We start from the raw sequence: 24,935 nt of genomic DNA on the forward strand, positions 1-24,935 counted from the left end.
TATAGGTCACAGACAGGTGTGGAGTGATTAACTAGCAGTGCAAGTTAACCCCTGACCGGAAAGGCTGAACAGCAGCACCCCAGGAGAATCACAGGCACTGCAGGGTAATATGCACACAGGGAAACTAGGCAAATAATAACACAGAGCAAAATGCACACAACGATACAATGCAGATCATAACAGCAGGGTAATATGCACACAGGGAAACTAGGCAAATAATAACACAGGGCAAAATGCACACAAAGAAACAGGGCAGATCATAACAGTGCCATTGTTGTTTTTGTGACCCAGAAACGACAGAGGGAAGAAAATCTCTATCCAATTCTGCTTGCGTCTCGCATAGGATCAGACTGGTCTTATCCACATCTCTATCTTTCCATCCAAGGATTTTAGGATGTTCTACCCCATAAATCCTGTGGAGCACATGTAGGACTTCCTCATCTGTCACTCCCTGAGAGTCACCATAGATCCCTAAACATCGAGTTGGGGCCACAGTCTGTTGTTCACACCACAGAAACACTTTTTCTCTTATACTATCCATGACGTCTGTGCTGATGGGTTTTCACTGAGTGTGTCTTCAGGATCTCAGCAGTGCCTCCACTGTAACACCCCCTTCTGTATTAAGCGTTGTGAGGGTGTATATATATTAGGGATGAGCGCACTCGGATTTATGAAATCCGAGCCCACCCGAACGTTGCGGATCCGAGTCGGATCCGAGACAGATCCGGGTATTGGCGCCAAATTCAAAAGTGAAACTGAGGCTCTGACTCATAATCCCGTTGTCGGATCTCGCGATACTCGGATCCTATAAATTCCCCGCTAGTCGCCGCCATCTTCACTCGGGCATTGATCAGGGTAGAGGGAGGGTGTGTTAGGTGGTCCTCTGTGCTGTTTAGTGCTGTTTAGTGCTGTTTAGTGCTGTTTAGTGCTGTGCTGTGCTGTGCTGTGCTGTGCTGTGCTGTGCTGTGCTGTGTTCTGCAGTATCAGTCCAGTGGTGCTGTGTGCTGTGCTCTGTCCTTCTGAGGTCAGTGGTGCTGCTGGGTCCTGTGCTGTGTCCTGTTCAGTCCAGTGGTGCTGTGTCCTGTGCTCTGTGCTTCTAAGGGCATAGTTATTTCCCCAATATTCCCCTGTGTTTAAAAAAATAAAAAAAAGTTTTTTTAAAAAATACCAAAAACTACTTTAATTTTTTTTAATTACCACAAAATTTGCACAACCAATCCTGCAGTACAAGCCCATTGGTACTGCAATATTACCAAGTTCACACATTCAGCAGTAAAAGTCCAGTGGTACTGCAATATTACAAAGTTTACACATTCTGCAGTATCAGTCCAGTGGTGCTGTGTCCTGTGCTCTGTCCTGCTGAGTTCCGTAGTGCTGCTGGGTCCTGTGCCGTGTCCTGTTCAGTCCAGTGGTGCTGTGTCCTGTGCTCTGTGCTTCTAAGGGCATAGCTATTTCCCCATTATTCCCAAGTTTTTAAAAAATAAAAAAAAAGTAAAAAAAAATAAAAAATTTAAAAAAAAAAAAAAATATATAATAATTATAACCAAATTTGCAAAACCAATCCAGCAGTATAAGTCCATTGGTACTGCAATATTACCAAGTTCACACATTCTGCAGTATCTTGTGCTACATATAATGGAGACCAAAAATTTGGAGGATAAAGTAGGGAAAGATCAAGACCCACTTCCTCCTAATGCTGAAGCTGCTGCCACTAGTCATGACATAGACGATGAAATGCCATCAACGTCGTCTTCCAAGCCCGATGCCCAATCTCGTAGTACCGGGCATGTAAAATCCAAAAAGCCCAAGTTAAGAAAAAGTAGCAAAAAGAGAAACTTTAAATCATCTGAGGAGAAACGTAAAGTTGCCAATATGCCATTTACGACACGGAGTGGCAAGGAACGGCTTAGGCCCTGGCCCGTGTTCATGACTAGTGGTTCAGCTTCACCCACGGATCTTAGCCCTCCTCCTCCTCCCCCCCCCTACAAAAAATTGAAGAGAGTTATGCTGTCAGCAACAAAACAGCAAACAACTCTGCCTTCTAAAGAGAAATTATCACAAATCCACAAGGCGAGTCCAAGGATGTTGGTGGTTGTCAAGCCTGACCTTCCCATCACTGTACGGGAAGAGGTGGCTCGGGAAGAGGCTATTGATGATGTAGCTGGCGCTGTGGAGGAACTTGATGATGAGGATGGTGATGTGGTTATTGTAAATGAGGCACCAGGGGGGGAAACAGCTGATGTCCATGGGATGAAAAAGCCCATCGTCATGCCTGGTCAGAAGACCAAAAAATGCACCTCTTCGGTCTGGAGTTATTTTTATCCAAATCCAGACAACCAATGTATGGCCATATGTAGCTTATGTAAAGCTCAAATAAGCAGGGGTAAGGATCTTGCCCACCTAGGAACATCCTCCCTTATACGTCACCTGAATAACCTTCATAGTTCAGTGGTTAGTTCAGGAACTGGGGCTAGGACCCTCATCGGTACAGGGACACCTAAATCCCGTGGTCCAGTTGGATACACACCAGCAACACCCTCCTCGTCAACTTCCTCCACAATCTCCATCAGATTCAGTCCTGCAGCCCAAGTCAGCAGCCAGACTGAGTCCTCCTCAATACGGGATTCATCCGAGGAATCCTGCAGCGGTACGCCTACTACTGCCACTGCTGCTGTTGCTGCTGTTAGTCGGTCATCTTCCCAGAGGGGAAGTCGTAAGACCGCTAAGTCTTTCACAAAACAATTGACCGTCCAACAGTCGTGTGCCATGACCACAAAATACGATAGTAGTCACCCTATTGCAAAGCGTATAACTGCGGCTGTAACTGCAATGTTGGTGTTAGACGTGCGCCCGGTGTCCGCCATCAGTGGAGTGGGATTTAGAGGGTTGATGGAGGTATTGTGTCCCCGGTACCAAATCCCCTCGAGATTCCACTTCACTAGGCAGGCGATACCAAAAATGTACAGAGAAGTACGATCAAGTGTCCTCAGTGCTCTTAAAAATGCGGTTGTACCCACTGTCCACTTAACCACGGACATGTGGACAAGTGGTTCTGGGCAAACAAAGGACTATATGACTGTGACAGCCCACTGGGTAGATGCATCCCCTTCCGCAGCAACAGCAACAGCTGCATCAGTAGCAGCATCTACAAAATGGCTGCTCATGCAAAGGCAGGCGACATTGTGTATTACAGGCTTTAATAAGAGGCACAACGCTGACAACATATTAGAGAAAATGAGGGAAATTATCTCCCAGTGGCTTACCCCACTTAGACTCTCATGGGGATTTGTGGTGTCAGACAATGCCAGTAACATTGTGCGGGCATTAAATATGGGCAATTTCCAGCACGTCCCATGTTTTGCCCACACCATTAATTTGGTGGTGCAGCATTACCTCAAGAGTGACAGGGGTGTGCAGGAGATGCTTGCGGTGGCGCGCAAAATTGCTGGACACTTTCGGCATTCAGCCAGTGCCTACCGCAGACTAGAGGCACATCAAAAAAGCATGAACCTGCCCTGCCATCACCTCAAACAAGAGGTTGTGACGCGCTGGAACTCCACCCTCTATATGCTGCAGAGGATGGAGGAGCAGCAAAAGGCCATTCAGGCCTACACAGCCACCTACGACATAGGCAAAGGAGTGGGGATGCGCCTCAGTCAAGCGCAGTGGAGACTGATTTCCGTGTTGTGCAAGGTTCTGCAGCCATTTGAACTTGCCACACGAGAAGTCAGTTCCGACACTGCCAGCTTGAGTCAGGTCATTCCCCTGATCAGGCTGTTGCAGAAGCAGCTGGAGAAAGTGAGGGAGGAGCTGGTAAGCCATTGCGATTACACCAAGCATGTAGCTCTTGTGGATGTAGCCCTTCGTACGCTTTGCCAGGATCCGAGGGTGGTCACTCTTTTAAAGTCAGAGGAATACATTCTGGCCACCGTGCTCGATCCTCGGTTTAAAGCGTATGTTGTGTCTCTGTTTCCGGCGGACACAAGTCTACAGCGGTGCAAAGACCTGCTGGTCAGGAGATTGTCCTCTGAAGAGGACCGTGACATGCCAACAGCTCCACCCTCATTTTCTTCCACATCTATGGCTGCGAGGAAAAAGCTCAGTTTTCCCAAAAGAGGCACTGGCGGGGATGCTGATAACATCTGGTCCGGACTGAAGGACCTGCCAACCATTGCAGACATGTCTACTCTCGCTGCATTGGATGCTGTCACAATAGAAAAAATTGTGGATGATTACTTTGCTGACACCATCCAAGTAGACATGTCAGACAGTCCATATTGTTACTGGCAGGAAAAAAAGGCAGTTTGGAAGCCCCTGTACAAACTGGCTCTATTTTACCTGAGTTGTCCCCCCTCCAGTGTGTACTCGGAAAGAGTTTTTAGTGCAGCGGGGAACCTGGTCAGTGAGCGGCGAAGGAGGTTGCTTCCTCACAACGTTGAAAAAATGATGTTTATAAAAATGAATAATCAATTCCTCAATGAAGTACAGCACTGCCCTCCAGATACTACAGAGGGACCTGTGGTTGTGGAGTCCAGCGGGGACGAATTGATAATGTGTGATGAGGAGGAAGTACACACTGTAGGGGGAGAGGAATCAGAGGTTGAGGATGAGGACGACATCTTGCCTCAGTAGAGCCTGTTTAGTCTGTACAGTGAGAGATGAATAGCTTTTTTGGTGTGGGGGCCCAAACAAACCAATCATTTCAGCCAAAGTTGTTTGGTAGGCCCTGTCGCTGAAATGATTGGTTTGTTAAAGTGTGCGTGTCCTATTTAAACAACATAAGGGTGGGTGTGAGGGCCCAAGGACAATTCCATCTTGGACCTTTTTTTTTTGCATTATATGACCAATCAACAGTCGTTTGCCATGTTCAAAAAGTAAAACCAAATTTAAAAAAATACAAGAAATTAAACCAAAAGTAAAATGCCGTGTCATAATTTAAAACAAGAGGTATTGACGTGCTCTAAAACTACTGTATTGTTGTTTATATTTTATAAACACTACACTTGAAAGCTTGAGTCTTTCAATAAAAAAGTAACTGTCCATTGCACGAATATTTGCAACAGGGACAATTTTAGGGTTAAGAAAGTCAACTAATAACACTTCGACGCTGTCTGTCTTTATAAACACTACACTTGGAAGTTGGAGGAGGTATTGTGGCCCCGGCACCAAATTTACTACCGGGGCCACTCCACTGTGCAGTCCATATTTAGGTGTATCAGATATTAAACAACGGTGACAGTTGATGCCCAATTTTTTAATTATATTGTGGCCTCGGTACCAAATTGTGTACCGGGGCCACCACACTACGCAGTCAAGATAGATAGATGCGTATCATAGATAAAGTACATTCAGTGGTGTGGGGCAAATTGAAAAATATTCAAAATGCACTGACATTATCAAAAACAAGAGGTTGTCACACGCTAAAACTCCAACATGTATATGATGGAGAGGATGGAGGAGCAGCCGTATGTGTAGTGTAATGCAGACCTGTTGAAGGTTTTTTATATATTTTATTGTGGTGCCCAGTGCCCACTCCTCTACGCAGTCCAGGTACATTTATTGGTGCGATTCATAAAAGTTCAGGGTTTTTAAGATATTGTGGTGACCCACTCCTCTACGCAGTCCAGGTACATTTATTGGTGCGATTCATAAAAGTTCAGGGTTTTTAAGATATTGTGGTGACCCACTCCTCTACGCAGTCCAGGTACATTTATTGGTGCGATTCATAAAAGTTCAGGGTTTTTAATAGATTGTGGTGACCCACTCCTCTACGCAGTCCAGGTACATTTATTGGTGCGATTCATAAAAGTTCAGGGTTTTTAATATATATTGTGGTGACCCACTCCTCTACGCAGTCCAGGTACATTTATTGGTGCGATTCATAAAAGTTCTGGGTTTTTAAGATATTGTGGTGACCCACTCCTCTACGCAGTCCAGGTACATTTATTGGTGCGAATCATAAAAGTTCAGGGTTTTTAATATATATTGTGGTGACCCACTCCTCTACGCAGTCCAGGTACATTTATTGGTGCGATTCATAAAAGTTCAGGGTTTTTAATATATATTGTGGTGACCCACTCCTCTACGCAGTCCAGGTACATTTATTGGTGCGATTCATAAAAGTTCTGGGTTTTTAAGATATTGTGGTGACCCACTCCTCTACGCAGTCCAGGTACATTTATTGGTGCGAATCATAAAAGTTCAGGGTTTTTAATATATATTGTGGTGACCCAATCCTCTACGCAGTCCAGGTACATTTATTGGTGCGATTCATAAAAGTTCAGGGTTTTTAAGATATTGTGGTGACCCACTCCTCTACGCAGTCCAGGTACATTTATTGGTGCGATTCATAAAAGTTCAGGGTTTTTAATATATTGTGGTGACCCACTCCTCTACGCAGTCCAGGTACATTTATTGGTGCGATTCATAAAAGTTCAGGGTTTTATATATATATTGTGGTGACCCACTCCTCTACGCAGTCCAGGTACATTTATTGGTGCGATTCATAAAAGTTCTGGGTTTTTAAGATATTGTGGTGACCCACTCCTCTACGCAGTCCAGGTACATTTATTGGTGCGAATCATAAAAGTTCAGGGTTTTTAATATATATTGTGGTGACCCACTCCTCTACGCAGTCCAGGTACATTTATTGGTGCGATTCATAAAAGTTCTGGGTTTTTAAGATATTGTGGTGACCCACTCCTCTACGCAGTCCAGGTACATTTATTGGTGCGAATCATAAAAGTTCAGGGTTTTTAATATATATTGTGGTGACCCACTCCTCTACGCAGTCCAGGTACATTTATTGGTGCGATTCATAAAAGTTCAGGGTTTTTAAGATATTGTGGTGACCCACTCCTCTACGCAGTCCAGGTACATTTATTGGTGCGATTCATAAAAGTTCAGGGTTTTTAATATATATTGTGGTGACCCACTCCTCTACGCAGTCCAGGTACATTTATTGGTGCGATTCATAAAAGTTCAGGGTTTTTAATATATATTGTGGTGACCCACTCCTCTACGCAGTCCAGGTACATTTATTGGTGCGATTCATAAAAGTTCAGCATTTTTAATATATATTGTGGTGACCCACTCCTCTACGCAGTCCAGAAAGATACCTTGTTGCAACGTTTTGGACTAATAACTATATTGTGAGGTGTTCAGAATACACTGTAAATTAGTGGAAATGCTTGTTATTGAATGTTATTGAGGTTAATAATAGCCTAGGAGTGAAAATAAGCCCAAAAACTTGATTTTTAAACTTTTTATGCTTTTTTGCAAAAAAATCCGAATCCAAAACCTTAAATCCGAACCGAGACCTTTCGTCAAGTGTTTTGCTAGACAAATCCGAACCTCAAAAATAACGAAAATCCGGATCCAAAACACAAAACACGAGACCTCAAAAGTCGCCGGTGCACATCCCTAATATATATTGAACAATGCAGATGCTTCTCACCTCGGTACTTGATTTTCAGTGCCTCCACCCGAATCGCTGCTTTCTCTTCTGGGGGGTGTTCAAAAGATACACCAGGATGAGATTCGGGAAACCCCCTGCCCAGTATTAACACTCTGTGACAAACTGTGTGCTGCAAAAGCCATCCAGGCACATTTATTGAAATGGAAACCCTGAATGCAGCTTTGTAATTTTATAGAAAAAATATACTTTAGTATAATTTGAAAATAATAGTGCAAACAATACAATACAGTAATACAATAACTGTCACAGCCTTATACACATGGAAAAATATATCAGATACCTTACTTGCTCCTGATACTGGGAATATATTGTGGGGTGAATGTATATATTTTTCCTTATAGCTCTACAATATACTGCCAAACACACACATCAGCAGTTTTCAAACCCACCACAAAAATGGAGCAGTGCACTGCAAGTTGGGGCCCTTCTGTATGTATGCAGCATGGCAGGGAAACATCATGTGTCCAGTTTGCAGCTTTTAGAGGTCTTTAGATCACTTGCAGTGAGGTACAGCAGTCACAGTATGCAAACCCTCCTGTAGCAACAACTGTGACTTCCTTTCTTATTTGTATTCTGGGACTTGTAGTTCCACAAATGCTGATTAGACAAATGGTGCATATTTACCTGCCCACCCATCTATCCCTAACTCTTCAGCCCTTGTGGCCAGATATAGTCCAAACCCCACTTGAATAATAACAGACAGGTAAAAATAACCAGTAACTTATCTGCACCAGTGTGTGTGTCACAGGTCTGAACTTGATTATCTCCAAAATGGCTGACTTGTAAAATGTCCTTCTTCAGAGGTGCATGCAAACCTCCTCCTGCAGCTTCAAACTGTGACTTACAGCAGGTTCTGTTCAGGACTCTACTGAGCTCTGATATCTCTGCAGACTGTCTGTTCTCTCTGCTCAGACCACCCATCCAGTGCCCTTCTGCCTAGGGTCACATATCTGGACTGGTCACACAGCTCAGTCTCTCCCAGGATGCTCCTATCTCTCTCCACCCTCTGGTTTCTTAGTCTTCTTAGGCTCCGCCCCCTTTTCATAATAGCTTTCTGAGAGATGTAGTTCCTCCTCCTGGACTAGTAAATAGCTATATCCATCTCTTTTCTTACTGATGCAATTGTGATTATCAGCCCCTGGGTGCTCAAGTCCAATTGCAGCACCCCCAGGGGTTACATATATATATATATATATATATATATATATATATATATATATATATATATATGTGTGTGTATATAACTGTTTGTATGGATATATGTATATATACATATAAATGTGTGTATACATATATAAATATATATATGTGTATTTATATATGTGTATATATATACATATATATATATATATATATATATATATTTATATATACACACACACATATACACACACACACACATATATATATATAAATATATATATATATATATATATATATATATATATATACATACACACACACATATATATATATATATATATATATATATATATATACATAGATATATATATATATATATATATATATATACATAGATTGTGTATATATATATATATATATATATATGTATATATATATATATATATATATGTACACATTTACACATAGCAGGGAGTGAGGCCAGCATGCAGCGATTAGCCCTGCTCCCAAAAATTTGGGAGTGTGATGGACATTCTGGGAGAATAGACGACTATGGCATAGTGTGAATACATATACTAGCAGGGTCGCCCGGCATAGTGTATGTCCGATTTGTAATGTGTAGTAGTTTTTATATAGTCGCAAATTATTTGATAAATAGACCAAAAATGCTATTTAGAAAATAAGATTTGTTGGTTTGTCGCGTTGTCGTTATTTCGTGTAATGGCGAGGTTTCCTTTCAGCAATCAGACAATTGTTTACAACCCAAATTTTATGGTTTCAATATTTGTTGCTCTGTCGCATTGTTGGTTGGTCTCATAGATTACTTTTTCAATACTAAATAACTATGTATCTGCAAAGCCTGGCAATAGCATTGAATGTCCCATCAAGGATTCTACCCTTTCCCACAGCTGGTATGGGATGGGTATACTTGAGCACAAACTGGCTCTGAAGTTGTTGTCGATTTACAAGTCTCAGAAAATGCATGCTGAGAATTGTAATTCCACAACATTTGCCAGTTTTAATCCACAGCACGTTTTGACTTAAGCATTTGATCATCCCTTGAGAAATAGTCCAATAGTGAAAAACATTTTGGAAATACCCAAAACAGTTGTTATTCTTTCTTATAATGTATATACGAATAATCTCTCAGGCGCTCACACTATGTAATATAAGGACCTATTGTTGCTACCTATCTTAGGGGTGCCAATCCCTAAATAAAAGCAATACCTGAAACAACAAGAAAGGTGCGCCAAAAGCTAACAAAAATCTTCAAAAATATGACGGAAATTGTGTACTTTTTTTCCGTCATATTCCATCATATTTATGAAGATTTTATTAGCTTTTGGCGCACCTTTCTTATTGTTTAACTTATTCTTTATTAGTCTAATGGAGTCCACCTCATAAAGAAATAATTACCAGAAACAAAAAATGGCACAGGCTTAAGATAGTTCAACAATACACCACTTTAAATCAAATCTTAAGTTTTTTGATTTTTATTATTTATGATCTTTCATGTGTCAAAATGTATGTGTTTTATATAATCATTGAATACGTAGAATAAGCCTGGCCAAGCTTCTCCAGTTGTTGTGAAACTACAAGGCCCAGCATACCCTGTCAGCTATCGACTGACTATTTAACACAGCATGCTGGGCCTTGTAGTTTCACAACACCTGGAGAGCCACAGGCTGGCTAGGCCTGTCTTAGGAGATGTTGTACATGTGTGTTTTGATTCTTTTATTTTATTTTTTTAGTAAAAAATGTATACAGAATTTGATCATAAAAACAGAGATGATGTTAAAATGTGATATTAATTGATACATTTGCTTCATTCCAGCAGGTAGTCCCACGACGCTTAAAGATTTCTCACAAGCAGCCTTAACCAGTACAGAAAGAAGAATTGTTAAGCTTGAGCCAGAAGATAAAAGATAGCTGGCAAAACAATCAACTCACCAGTTCACTGGAAGTGTAGTACCACAACAAGCAAGCCTTAAATATTTACCATAGTTGCCTCATCACTGTATTAATGTATGCAGTTCAAAGCCAAAGCTTAAAGACCAGTGCAATTGCACAAATAAGAAAAGCAAGACTGCATTTGAACACATATTCCTTTCAGAACTTTTTTTTCACTATACAGCACAGCTTACAAAATAATGCAGTGGGCTTTGAATATTTAAGAATGTAATTTTTTTGTTTTAAATGATTTGCAAATTACAAAACCCTTTGTGTTAGGCTATATATCCACTTTATGTTAATAGAAATAATTGACTTGATTTGTAAGTGTCTGTTTATCCACTATAGACATCAATATTATTCAATAGTAGATAGTAATTGGACTACATGAAACAAATATATTGGTACAATAGGCAGTGAATATGTCAACATGGATGTTTTACTGGACATACCAGGTGGGATATGTTGAGCAATTGAAAGCGCTTTTTGCTGTGATAAGAAAAAGTAAATAGACTCCCGGAATAGTTTACTTTTTTATAGTTGGAATTATGGATATTTGATTCAACCTAATCTAAGATGCCAATAAAGGGGTAGATTCAGTCATCTGAATCTGTATTAGCATCATATGGGACCGTTGTTGTGTGGTCAGCCAATTATCTACCACATTCTAAGGCTGCAGTGATTTTTAGGAAATTTGGTCTACAATATCAGAATTAGCCTTTAAAAATAACTGAATGTGTACAAAACTTAAATATTATAGAACATTTACGGTTTGGAATTACTTTTTCCACAAAAATCAATATAAGTGCAATTTCCTGGAGTAGGAAAGTTATTGCACTATTAACTTTATCATCTCCTACCTTATACAATTTTAATAAGGTGTATTACCGTAGATAGAAATTATCAGCAGGTTATTAGAGTAACTTGAAGGGCCCATCTTTATAGACATTTAACAAATTTGGTCTTACCCATACAAATGAGTAGATGGCAAATAAGTAAAGCTCATAGAGCAGTGATAGGCATCTTATACACTTCAGGGACATTGGCAGCCCTCTAACATTCAGAAGATCTGCACATTACCCTTGCTCTCAATAATAAGTTAAAACAATACATTTAATTCAAGAAAGAGATTCCCATGTGTAATAACATATCAGCAGGCATTTTAAACAAGTGTTGCAAGCTATAACAAATCTGACAATAAAGCAAGAAGGAGTTGAGGGCCACAGTTGAAGGCCTGGAGGGCTGCCGGTTGCTCATCACTGTCATAGAGGCATTGTTGATTACAAAGGCTTTTAAGTAAGGATAAACAGAATATAATGTAATATAGGCTCAGGGAGAAAAGGCATATGTAAAAAAATACTTATTCCTGGAAATTAACTAGCAGTCTCATGCCACCTTTAAAGCCTTGGGGCATTATGTTTGGGAGCTGCTTGCTATTTCACAGTGTGCCAAAGAATACTTGAGCAACTCGGTAATAATACAAACACTCCCGTGTACAAAAATGTAAAAGTGTTCCACAGAGCAAACGCTGGTTTGTGACATCATGCATCATTTTTGCATGAATACACCTATCATTCAGTATGTGCATGCATTTGCAGCCTAAGATGCCTGCCTCTGTGAGTATAAAATGTAACATCTTCTAATGGGTGGAACTGGTGCGCCCTTGCCCCCACATAGGGTGATTCCACCTAGTAAACAAAGCAGTCAGAACTGGTTATAACTCATACGTAGTAACCTTGAACCTGCATGACAAGCTGCAACTCTCTATGACGTTCAGTTGATTGTGAGTCGCCATTTAGTTTGTTTGTGTTTTCTGTAGAGTGCCGAAAAAATGCTAAGTTTAAAAGTTGAACAACGTGTCAATTTGAAATTTTTAGTAAAGTTGTAAAAAGCACCAACAGAATGTTTTCAAATGCTTACTACAGCCTATGGGAATGACTGCCTGTCTCGTAAGCGTGTGTTGGAGCGGCACAAAAGATTTAGCGAGGGACGTGAGAATGTCGAAGATGATGAATGCCCTGGACGATCTTGCACTCCAAGAACCGAAGAAAATGTAGAATAAATTAGTCTTTTCTAAATTGTTCGAAAAGACCGCCAACTCAGTGTTCAAATGATAGCTGAATCTGTGAACATTGACAAAGACACCGTATGGAAAATTTTGTGTGAGGATCTTAACATGATGAAAGTTTGTGCAAAGATGGTCCCAAGGGTTCCCACACCAGCGCAAAGAGAACATCGCAAGGAATGTTGTGTTGACATTCTGTAGCAACTTGACACAGATCCAAACCTGTTTCATAAAATAATCACTTATGATGAGACCTGGATCTTCCAGTACGATCCTTAAAACAAAAGACAGTCAATGCACTGGAAAACACCGTCATCACCAAGAATGAAAATAGCTTGTCAAAGCAAGTCAAAATTCAAAGCAACGCTCATTGTTTTTTTCGATATCAAGGGTGTAATTTTGGAAGAAAAGGTTCCAGAAGGCACAACAGTTAATCAGCATTATTATAAGGAAGTTTTGAAAAAGCTGAGTGAAAGAGTCAGAAAGAAACGTCCGCAACTGTGGAAAAATGGTTTCTTTCTTCACCAGGACAATGCCTGCTTACACAGCACTTTCTGTGAAGCAGTTTTTGACCGACAAACACATTACTACACTTGAACATCCTCCATATTCACCCGATTTAGCACCTTGCGATTTTTATCTTTTCCCAAAAGTTAAATCAGTGATTAAAGGGACACATTTTGAGTCAGTTGATGCTGTAAAGAAGAAAACGGCAGATATGTTGAAACAAGTGACAGAAATTGATTTGCTGCGTGCCCGCGGACAGTGGAAAACAAGACTTCAGCGATGTATTAGTGCAAATGAGGAGTATATTGAAGGGGACAAACATTACATTTGTAATACCAATAACTAAAGGTGAGTTATTTAATCAGTCTCGTTATTTAATAGACATACCTCGTACATAGTCCTGATGACCCCTCACTTTCACATAACTCCCAACTGTCACAATTTTGTTGGGACAGTCTTGATTTGCGGACCACGGAAGGGGCTGAGCTTTACATGAAAGTGGGTGGGGTGTCATCCAAAAGTTGGTGTTTGGGGCAGAGTTTGGGAAGATGAAGGTGTGGTTCTAAAGTGACACTAGACTTTAAAGTAATGTCTTACGCTTTCCACAATTTGCATTTCCAAATGGAACCACAAACCCATAGAAAGTTTAGCAGATATTTTTAATTGGGGCACTTAAAAAAAAAACTAGAATGTGAGTGCTTTTTTAAGTTATTTCTGTCAAATAGTGCAATAATAGCTCTTAAATCTGAGGCACACTTAAATGTGTCACCTCAAAAAGTTTCCATTCCATTTATTTTGGGTTTTGTTAAACAAGGTGATTGTAAGAAATTATATGACAGAATTATTCTAAAGTATGTAATTTGTTTTAGCCTCCACAGGCAACAGATTTTAAAACATTTGATGTAGTTGCATAGGTCTTAGGTTTATACACAGTACTTTCACCACCTTTAATAAACTGTTTTATATCAAGACTAGAATGGAATTATAGCTTGTTAATTGAGTACAGTAAATTGTTACGTAAAACAAATTTTTGTTTCTATTATAATGTAGTAGGCAAATGATAAGTAACATAAAAGAAATGAATATTTAATTCCAAAAGGAAAATATATTGACATGTAATATAGGGCCTGATTCATTACTGTTCTTTTCTTGTGCGGAAGTTGCGATTCGTAACATACGCAAATAATTGAAAATAAGAAGTTACCGAATCAGCAAGCAATGGATCCTCCCATACGATCCTCCTATTTTTCTGTTGGAAATCACGCAATGGAAATACCTAAGTAAGGAGTGAGGATGGCACAGATCCTTATTTTATGGAAAGAAAGATCTACAGTAGTATTCCACTAAGAGAAGTTGAGATTCTATTTTTTAGTTCAAACTGTATCTGGATGTGCAGAACCAATTGTTACCTTACTTATTTTGAAGACATTTTTTTTAATTTTTTAATATTATTAATATGGCTTATTCATTTCTCAGTACACAATTCAATGCACCTAAAAGCTAGTGCTGCCGTCAACGTTTTTTTTGTTTTTTACATCTGTTTAATGTTTCTTTTGTAAACTTTTGGAATAAAAAGTCTTTAGAAACAGTCTACTTTTTGTCCGGGAGTTAATCTCAACACTTTGCCTTGGTTAGCATTTCTGCCTCTCCGCATTGGGGTCATGAGTTTTGTTAAGGAAAGAGGAAGAAACAGGTTCATTGGGCAAAAAAAGTGTTTGGTGTTTCCAAGGGGTGGTTTGTAGTAATTTTTATAAACATTAGGAAAAATCTGGCTGTTTTGCCATGTAACCCACAAACACTCATTTGCTTTATCTTTACACTGACATTTACATTTGATATAGGACATGTTCTATCCCTAATAGAAATCTGCACTCACATTTTACATTTATCTCCCCCTCCAATGATACAGTGATTATGCAAGGTGTGTTTGTAAAATATTTCACCGTTGACCTTTCTTTAAGGAAGGCAGTCACATATGGGACATTATGTGCATGCTGCCATCTATGACTAGGAATGCCCTAAGACTTGGATGGGGGGGATGTTAAGAGGGTAGCGGATCCTTTCAGGTAAATGCACCTCAAATACCCTCACCCGTTTCGAGCACAAAATGGACACCCACCTTGAAGGCATGAAGTCCAGTCTGGACAATCTAAATGTGACCCTCACAACTCTCTTCAACCTATTTGCCCAATTCATACACCAGACACACACTTCCCAACGCAGTCCAATAACTGACTCTTCTTTAACCCAAGCCACAATGAGCACTCCAAAACGACTGGAAACTGTTGCTACCCCAGACCCTCAGTCACATCCTACACATCTTTATCCCCTTTCTAATCCCCACTTTCCTTAAGCTGTCCCTCAAGCATCAGCAAGCATAAACTCACATCCCATCCCTTCTCTGTCTCCTGCCACTTCTCTGCTTCCTGATCCAACTCCTGGCTCTTCTCTGCCTCATGCCCCTTATCTGCCTCCAGGCCACCCCTCGGCACATCCCTACACACACCATTCGGCACACCCTTACCACCCCCATACCTACCCTCATGGCTACCCCTATACCTACCCCCATGCCTCCCACGATGGCTATGTCCCTGCTTCCCTACCTCACTATCCTCCTGCCCTTCGGCACACCGTCGGTCACACCCTGCTGACCAAGTGAGCTCTGCTTCTTCTCCCGAGGCCTCCACATCACAGGTCACCAGAAGCCAAGTGCTAAGTAAAAAAAAAAACACCCGACAAAGAGTGGAAAAAGTAATGATTTAACTATTGCTATTTATTGTCTAGAAATATGTTTTGACATATATGTGTCCTATGTCATTTACAAATAAAGAATGACTTTCTGATGACAAAGCTGTCTCTTGGTTTATTGGCCAAATATTATGCCAAAAGACACTTTGTCAAACAACTGATTTTGGAAAGTACATACCAAAATTCATACACAGATTCCACTTCTGTGAAATGCAACAATAATTAAAGGGCAACCTCTATGTTCCTTAGGCAAATGTCACAGCAAATCGGCGCCTAACTTAGAAGGGTTGTATTATTTGATTGCTTTTGGGTGAGTTATACCATTCTCATACACAATTTGGTCCAAACTGGCATAGCAACACAGATATGTTTTTGTGCTCATTATTTTTAGTAATACACTTCGATATCTAAGTTTTTAGATATCTGCAGCAAAGGAGTTCATAAATCTCTAGTTATCGGTATATGTGCCTTATTTGTCTTGTTGCCTGTTGTTTTTTTCAAATAAGTATCCCTTTATTAATTACACAGGGGTGCTCCGCCAGAACATTGTGCCTGGTTCTTTAAGGAACTTAGGCATGAAACTGAGTAAGTTTTCAGAGCCAAAACCATGTTGCAATGCAAGGGCTGCAAATTAGTTTAGTAGTTTGCACATAAGGAAACGAATGTCTTTTATTGCATGTAGCACACATATACCTTCTACCTTTATTTTCGCCATGATTTCTCAAGTCAGTCTAGGACATGGGCTACTCTAAATTTATTTTTATACTTACTTTTTGAATTGTATGTGTATTAGGGAATTAGACTGTAAGCTCTATTGGACCAGGGACTGCATTCTCTGTACAGCATGTCAGAATGACTGGTGCTATGGACATAAATAAGTTATGAAATGATGATCTAGTAGGAAGAGAGGAATGTACAATAAAGACTAATGTATGTTTAAAATGTCTAATTATTATTGTAATAATTCACATGAATAAATGTTACATAATTACATTCAAAAACACACACATACCAATATCTGTGTTGATTTTCCCAAACCACTTATTAGGGGCATCATGGATTAAACCTGTGGAATGGAAAACTAGGTAGAGGGTAAATATCATGTGGGAAATCAGGGATTTCAGATTACTACAATGGCCCTAAAAACGCAAACATATGTCACAAACAGTTTGGCCAAAATACTTACTTTCTATATTGGTCTCCACCTAGAGCTCCTTCTCCAGCATGGCCTCCTCCATTTGCTCCTCTCTGACCTCCTCCACCTCCTCCTTCTTTGCCAGAGCAGGAGCATCCTCATCCTCCTCCACCTCCTCCTCCCTTGCCAGTGCAAGCGCATCCGCCTCCTCCTCTACCTCCTCCTCTCTTGCCGGAGTAGGAGCATCCTCATCCTCCTCCACATCATCCTCCCTTGCCGCTGCAGGAGCATCCTCCTCCTCCTGTCTACGCCGCTGACAAGCTATACGTTCCGTTTGCAAAAAAAGACACATATGCCTATTTAAAAATGTTCAGCGTTTCACAAGTACATACATGTAGCCATATTGTAATGTGAGCTGACATTGTAAAACATGCATTTAGCGACAGAGATAATTGAGTGTCTTTACAAAAAAATTAAATACACACCACTTTCAGATGGCCTGGAACAATTGTTTCATTTGTCTTTGCTGGCATATGGATGTTGAAATGTCAGATTATTACTGTATAAATAAGTACTAAATATTTTTTACTTTCTAATATGGGCTCTGATTTATAATTGGTGTAAGGCATGTCCTCAATAAAATTAAAAAATTTTGAAAGCTCTGGTAAAAATAAACTATTTTATCAGATCACTAGAGATTAATCGAGAACTCACATCTCACAATCTCCTCCCTTAGCTCCTTCAAGAGCTGTGGTTGAAGGCGCCGCAAATCGCTCCAGTGCCGCTGGTGCTGCACAATGGAGCAGCGGTGGTGAAATCTCAATCATATAGGCATAGAACAATGCGGAAACTCCCTACATACTGCTTGTATCAGGTTGAGTGTGTATAAGTGGATTAGAGTGCTTATCTTATTATTTACATGCGGTACGCCCGCAGCTTCATTTCATATGAAATGTAGCGCCCACTGGGCATGCTATCCATGCCCTCTGACATCACACGCAGCTCTCTACGGGCAAAGGTGGCGGCCGTCATTTTGCAAAGTATGTAGTGCTTTCAATACTTTCCAATATTCGTCTCTGTGATTTGTTCTCAAAGCACGTGTGGGCGAGGTTACGTCACTCGCGGATCTCTTCCATACCTGTGTGCAAAATGTTGGCTTGTCATTCATTTCTCATATCCTAGCAATGGGGGGGACGAATCGATGGGAAATGTTTTCCCCTATTCGCAATTACAGGTACCTTACAATTAGAGATGAGCGCACTCGGATTTCCTGAATCTGAGCCCACCCGAACGTTGCCGATCCGAGTCGGATCCGAGACAGATCCGGGTATTGGCGCCAAATGAAAACTTGAAAACCGAGGCTCGGAGTCATAATCCCGCTGTCGGATCTCGTGATACTCGGAACTTATAAATTCCCCGCTAGTCGCCGCCATCTTCACTCGGGCATTGATCAGGGTAGAGGGAGGGTGTGTTAGGTGGTCCTCTGTCCTGGTAGATCTCGTGCTGTGCTGTTTAGTTCTGTGCTGTGCTGTTTAGTTCTGTGCTGTGCTGTGCTGTGCTGTGTTCTGCAGTATCAGTCCAGTGGTGCTGTGTGCTGTGCTCTGTCAATTTTGAGTTCAGTGGTGCAGCTGGGTCCTGTGCTGTGTCTTGTTCAGTCCAGTGGTCCTGTGTCCTGTGCTCTGTGCTTCTAAGGGCATAGTTCTTATTTCCCCAATATTCCCAAGTGTTTAAAAAATTAAAAAAAAGTTATAAAAAAAAATACAAAAAACTAATTCAATTTTTTTTTAATTACAACAAAATTTGTACAACCAATCCTGCAGTATAAGCCCATTGGTACTGCAATATTACCAAGTTCACACATTCAGCAGTAAAAGTCGAGTGGTACTGCAATATTACAAAGTTCACACATTCAGCAGTATCAGTCCAGTGGTGTTGTGTGCTGTGCTCTGTCAATTTTGAGTTCAGTGGTGCTGCTGGGTCCTGTGCTGTGTCCTGTTCAGTCCAGTGGTGCTGTGTCCTGTGCTCTGTGCTTCTAAGGGCATAGTTATTTCCCCATTATTCCCAAGTGTTTAAAAAATTTAAAAAAAAGTTATAAAAAAAAATACCAAAAAATTATTTAAAAAATTTTTTAATTACAACAAAATTTGCAAAACCAATCCTGCAGTATAAGCCCATTGGTACTGCAATATTACCAAGTTCACTGATTCAGCAGTATAAGTCCAGTTGTACTGCTATTACAAAGTTCACTGATTCAGCAGTTTAAGTCCAGTGGTACTGATATATTACAAATTTCACTGATTCAGCAGTATAAGTCCAGTGGTACTGATATATTACAAAGTTCACTGATTCAGCAGTATAAGTCCAGTGGTACTGATATATTACGAAAGTTCACTGATTCAGCAGTATAAGTCCAGTGGTACTGCTATTACAAAGTTCACAGATTCAGCAGTATAAGTCCAGTGGTACTGATATATTACAAAGTTCACTGATTCAGCAGTATAAGTCCAGTGGTACTGCTATTACAAAGTTCACTGATTCAGCAGTATAAGTCCAGTGGTACTGCTATTACAAAGTTCACTGATTCAGCAGTATAAGTCCAGTGGTACTGCTATTACAAAGTTCACTGATTCAGCAGTATAAGTCCAGTGGTACTGCTATTACCAAGTTCACTGATTCAGCAGTATAAGTCCAGTTGTACTGCTATTACAAAGTTCACTGATTCAGCAGTATAAGTCCAGTGGTACTGATATATTACAAATTTCACTGATTCAGCAGTATAAGTCCAGTGGTACTGATATATTACAAAGTTCACTGATTCAGCAGTATAAGTCCAGTGGTACTGATATATTACGAAAGTTCACTGATTCAGCAGTATAAGTCCAGTGGTACTGCTATTACAAAGTTCACTGATTCAGCAGTATAAGTCCAGTGGTACTGATATATTACAAATTTCACTGATTCAGCAGTATAAGTCCAGTGGTACTGATATATTACAAAGTTCACTGATTCAGCAGTATAAGTCCAGTGGTACTGATATATTACGAAAGTTCACTGATTCAGCAGTATAAGTCCAGTGGTACTGCTATTACAAAGTTCACAGATTCAGCAGTATAAGTCCAGTGGTACTGATATATTACAAAGTTCACTGATTCAGCAGTATAAGTCCAGTGGTACTGCTATTACAAAGTTCACTGATTCAGCAGTATAAGTCCAGTGGTACTGCTATTACAAAGTTCACTGATTCAGCAGTATAAGTCCAGTGGTACTGCTATTACAAAGTTCACTGATTCAGCAGTATAAGTCCAGTGGTACTGCTATTACAAAGTTCACTGATTCAGCAGTATAAGTCCAGTGGTACTGCTATTACAAAGTTCACTGATTCAGCAGTATAAGTCCAGTGGTACTGATATATTACAAAGTTCACTGATTCAGCAGTATAAGTCCAGTGGTACTGATATATTACAAAGTTCACTGATTCAGCAGTATAAGTCCAGTGGTACTGCTATTACAAAGTTCACTGATTCAGCAGTATAAGTCCAGTGGTACTGCTATTACAAAGTTCACTGATTCAGCAGTATAAGTCCAGTGGTACTGCTATTACAAAGTTCACTGATTCAGCAATATAAGTCCAGTGGTACTCTCCTGTGCCGCATATAATTTTTAAAGGCTTTGCCGAGTGTGTGTGGCTTAGAGGTACGCTCTCTTGTGCTACATATAATGGAAAACCAAAATTTGAAGGAATAAAGTAGGGAAAGATCAAGACCCACTTCCTCCTAATGCTGAAGCTGCTGCCACTAGTCATGACATAGACGATGAAATGCCATCAACGTCGTCTGGCAAGCCCGATGCCCAATCTCCTAGTACAGGGCATGTAAAATCCAAAAAGCCCAAGTTCTCAAAAAATAGCAAAAAGAGTAACTTAAAATCATCTGAGGAGATACGTAAAGTTGGCAATATGCCATTTACGACACGTAGTGGCAAGGAACGGCTTAGGCCCTGGCCCGTGTTCATGACTAGTGGTCCAGCTTCACCCAAGGATCTAAGCCCTCCTCCTCCCCCCCTACAAAAAATTTAAGAGAGTTATGCTGTCAGCAACAACAAAACAGCAAAGAAATCTGCCTTCTAAACAGATGACATCACAAATCCCTAAGGCGAATCCAAGGGTGTTGTTGGTTGTGAACCCTGACCTTCCCATCACTGTATGGGAAGAGGTGACTCCATCCAGCATTTGCAGCACGCCCTCTGCATATGCTGGAAGGATCACCCACAGTCCAGTTACAGATTTGGCTAATGAAGGTGTGAATGTTGTACACCGGGAGGAGGATATTGATGTAGCTGGCGCTGAGGAGGATGTTGATGATTATGATGCAGACAGATACCAAATTGCCTTTCTCAATTTCTATTTATATTCTAGATTATATAACGGCTGAATAGTTTTCTATTTTACTCCTAGTGGAGAGAGGATCTGATGCAGACAGATACCAAACTGCCTTTGTCCATTTCTTTGTATATTTGAATTTCTAGTTTTAGAGTCTATGCAGGCTGCTTTTTTTTATATTCAACTACAAGTGTAGGGCGGGGGGGCATAGATAGCCACCAAAGTAACGTGGTCCATTTAATTTCACTTTCTAGCTCCACAGTCTGTGCAGCCTGCTTTTTTTATCTTCAAAGTATTTACAAGCCTTGCAATCTAAATTAACTAGAGGTAGTGACGTGCTAGAACTCCAAAAGGCAGTTTGGAAGCCCCTGTACAAACTGGCTCTATTTTACCTAAGTTGTCCCCCCTCCAATGTGTACTCGGAAAGAGTTTTTAGTGCAGCGGAGAACCTGGTCAGTGAGCGGCGAAGGAGGTTGCTTCCTCACAACGTTGAAAAATTGATGTTTATAAAAATGAATAATCAATTCCTCAATGAAGTACAGCACTGCCCTCCAGATAGTACAGAGGGACCTGTGGTTGTGGAGTCCAGCGGGGACGAATTGATAATGTGTGAGGAGGAGGAAGTACACACTGTAGATAAGAGGAATCAGAGGTTGAGGATGAGGACGACAACTTTCCTCAGTAGAGCCTGTTTAGTTTATACAGGGAGAGATGAATTGTTTTTTTGTTGTGGGGGCCCAAACAAACCAATCATTTCAGCCACAGTTGTTTGATAGGCCCTGTCGCTGAAATGATTGGTTTGTTAAAGTGTGCATGTCCTATTTCAACAACTTAAGGGTGGGTGGGAGTTACCAAGGACAATTCCATCTTGCAACTATTTTTTTGGCATTATGTGACCATTTTGAGTTCAGTGCTCAACAGTCGTTTGCCATGTTCAAAAAGTAAAAGAAAATGTCAAAAAATTCAAAAAATTTAATCAAAAGTTAAATGCCCTGTCATTATTTAAAACAAGAGGGTTTTACGTGCTAGAATTAGTGTAGTGTTAATATGTTATAAACACTACACTTGGAACTTGGAGGAGGTATTGTGGCCCCGGTATCAAATTTAGTACCGGGGCTACCCCACTACGCAGTCCAGATACTTGTTTGTTGGAATTCTGACCAGTTGAGGGTGTAACTATTTATTATATTGTGGCCCCGGTATCAAATTTAGTACCGGGGCCACCACACTACGCAGTCCAGATTTTTTTTTTTGGGAATTCAGAGCTGTGGAGGGTTTTTTATTAATTATATTGTGGTGACCACTCCTCTACGCAGTCCAGGTACATTTTATGGTGCGATTAAGACCAGTTGATGATTTTCTTATTATATTGTGGTGACCCACTCCTCTACGCAGTCCAGATACATTTATTGGTGCGAATCATACAAGTTCAGGGTTTTTAATTTATATTGTGGTGACCACTCCTCTACGCAGTCCAGGTACATTATTCAGTGCGATTCAGACCAGTTGATGGTTTTCTTATTATATTGTGGTGACCACTCCTCTACGCAGTCCAGATACATTTATTGGTGCGAATCAGACCAGTGGATGGTTTTCTTATTATATTGTGGTGACCACTCCTCTACGCAGTCCAGATACATTTATTGGTGCGATTCATACAAGTTCAGGGTTTTTAAATTATATTGTGGTGAGTGACCACTCCTCTACGCAGTCCAGGTACATTTTTCGATGCGATTCATACCAGTTGATGGTTTTCTTATTATATTGTGGTGACCACTCCTCTACGCAGTCCAGGTACATTTTTTGGTGCGATTCAGACCAGTTGATGGTTTTCTTATTATATTGTGGTGACCACTCCTCTACGCAGTCCAGATACATTTATTGGTGCGAATCAGACCAGTTGATGGTTTTCTTATTATATTGTGGTGACCACTCCTCTACGCAGTCCAGATACATTTATTGGTGCGATTCATACAAGTTCAGGGTTTTTAATTTATATTGTGGTGAGTGACCACTCCTCTACGCAGTCCAGGTACATTTTTTGGTGCGATTCATACCAGTTGATGGTTTTCTTATTATATATATTGTGGTGACCACTCCTCTATGCAGTCCAGATACATTTATTGATGCGAATCATACAAGTTCAGGGTTTTTAAATTATATTGTGGTGAGTGACCACTCCTCTACGCAGTCCAGGTACATTTTTTGGTGCGATTCATACCAGTTGATGGTTTTCTTATTATATATATTGTGGTGACCACTCCTCTATGCAGTCCAGATACATTTATTGATGCGAATCATACAAGTTCAGGGTTTTTAAATTATATTGTGGTGACCACTCCTCTACGCAGTCCAGGTAAATTATTCGGTGCGATTCAGACCAGTTGATGGTTTTCTTATTATATTGTGGTGACCACTCCTCTACGCAGTCCAGATACATTTATTGGTGCGATTCATACAAGTTCAGGGTTTTTAATTTATATTGTGGTGAGTGACCACTCCTCTACGCAGTCCAGGTACATTTTTTGGTGCGATTCAGACCAGTTGATGGTTTTCTTATTATATTGTGGTGACCACTCCTCTACGCAGTCCAGATACATTTATTGGTGCGATTCATACAAGTTCAGGGTTTTTAATTTATATTGTGGTGAGTGACCACTCCTCTACGCAGTCCAGGTACATTTTTTGGTGCAATTCATACCAGTTGATGGTTTTCTTATTATATTGTGGTGACCACTCCTCTACGCAGTCCAGATACATTTATTGGTGCGATTCATACAAGTTCAGGGTTTTTAAATTATATTGTGGTGAGTGACCACTCCTCTACGCAGTCCAGGTACATTTTTCGGTGCGATTCATACCAGTTGATGGTTTTCTTATTATATTGTGGTGACCACTCCTCTACGCAGTCCAGATACATTTATTGGTGCGATTCATACAAGTTCAGGGTTTTTAATTTATATTGTGGTGAGTGACCACTCCTCTACGCAGTCCAGGTACATTTTTTGGTGCGATTCATACCAGTTGATGGTTTTCTTATTATATTGTGGTGACCACTCCTCTACGCAGTCCAGATACATTTATTGGTGCGATTCATACAAGTTCAGGGTTTTTAATTTATATTGTGGTGAGTGACCACTTCTCTACGCAGTCCAGGTACATTTTTTGGTGCGATTCAGACCAGTTGATGGTTTTCTTATTATATTGTGGTGACCACTCCTCTACGCAGTCCAGATACATTTATTGGTGCGATTCATACAAGTTCAGGGTTTTTAATTTATATTGTGGTGAGTGACCACTCCTCTACGCAGTCCAGGTACATTTTTTGGTGCAATTCATACCAGTTGATGGTTTTCTTATTATATTGTGGTGACCACTCCTCTACGCAGTCCAGATACATTTATTGGTGCGATTCATACAAGTTCAGGGTTTTTAAATTATATTGTGGTGAGTGACCACTCCTCTACGCAGTCCAGGTACATTTTTCGGTGCGATTCATACCAGTTGATGGTTTTCTTATTATATTGTGGTG

At 40.4% G+C, this 24,935-nt stretch overlaps 1 protein-coding gene across 1 annotated transcript in view; it reads left to right on the top strand.

Annotated features, from left to right (window-relative positions):
- The window catches only part of NAB1 (NGFI-A binding protein 1), a 613,281-nt gene extending 602,047 nt beyond the window's left edge, over positions 1 to 11,234 (top strand). Inside the window, exon 8 of the mRNA XM_075180002.1 lies at positions 10,455 to 11,234. Within this exon, the coding sequence (XP_075036103.1) occupies positions 10,455 to 10,549 (95 nt within the window). The 3' untranslated portion in view covers positions 10,550 to 11,234. The remainder of the gene's footprint in view (positions 1 to 10,454) is intronic.
- The last annotated feature ends 13,701 nt before the right edge of the window (positions 11,235 to 24,935 follow it).

This window comes from Mixophyes fleayi, chromosome 7, assembly GCF_038048845.1.
Source record: "Mixophyes fleayi isolate aMixFle1 chromosome 7, aMixFle1.hap1, whole genome shotgun sequence".
Classification (NCBI taxonomy): Eukaryota; Metazoa; Chordata; class Amphibia; order Anura; family Limnodynastidae; genus Mixophyes; species Mixophyes fleayi.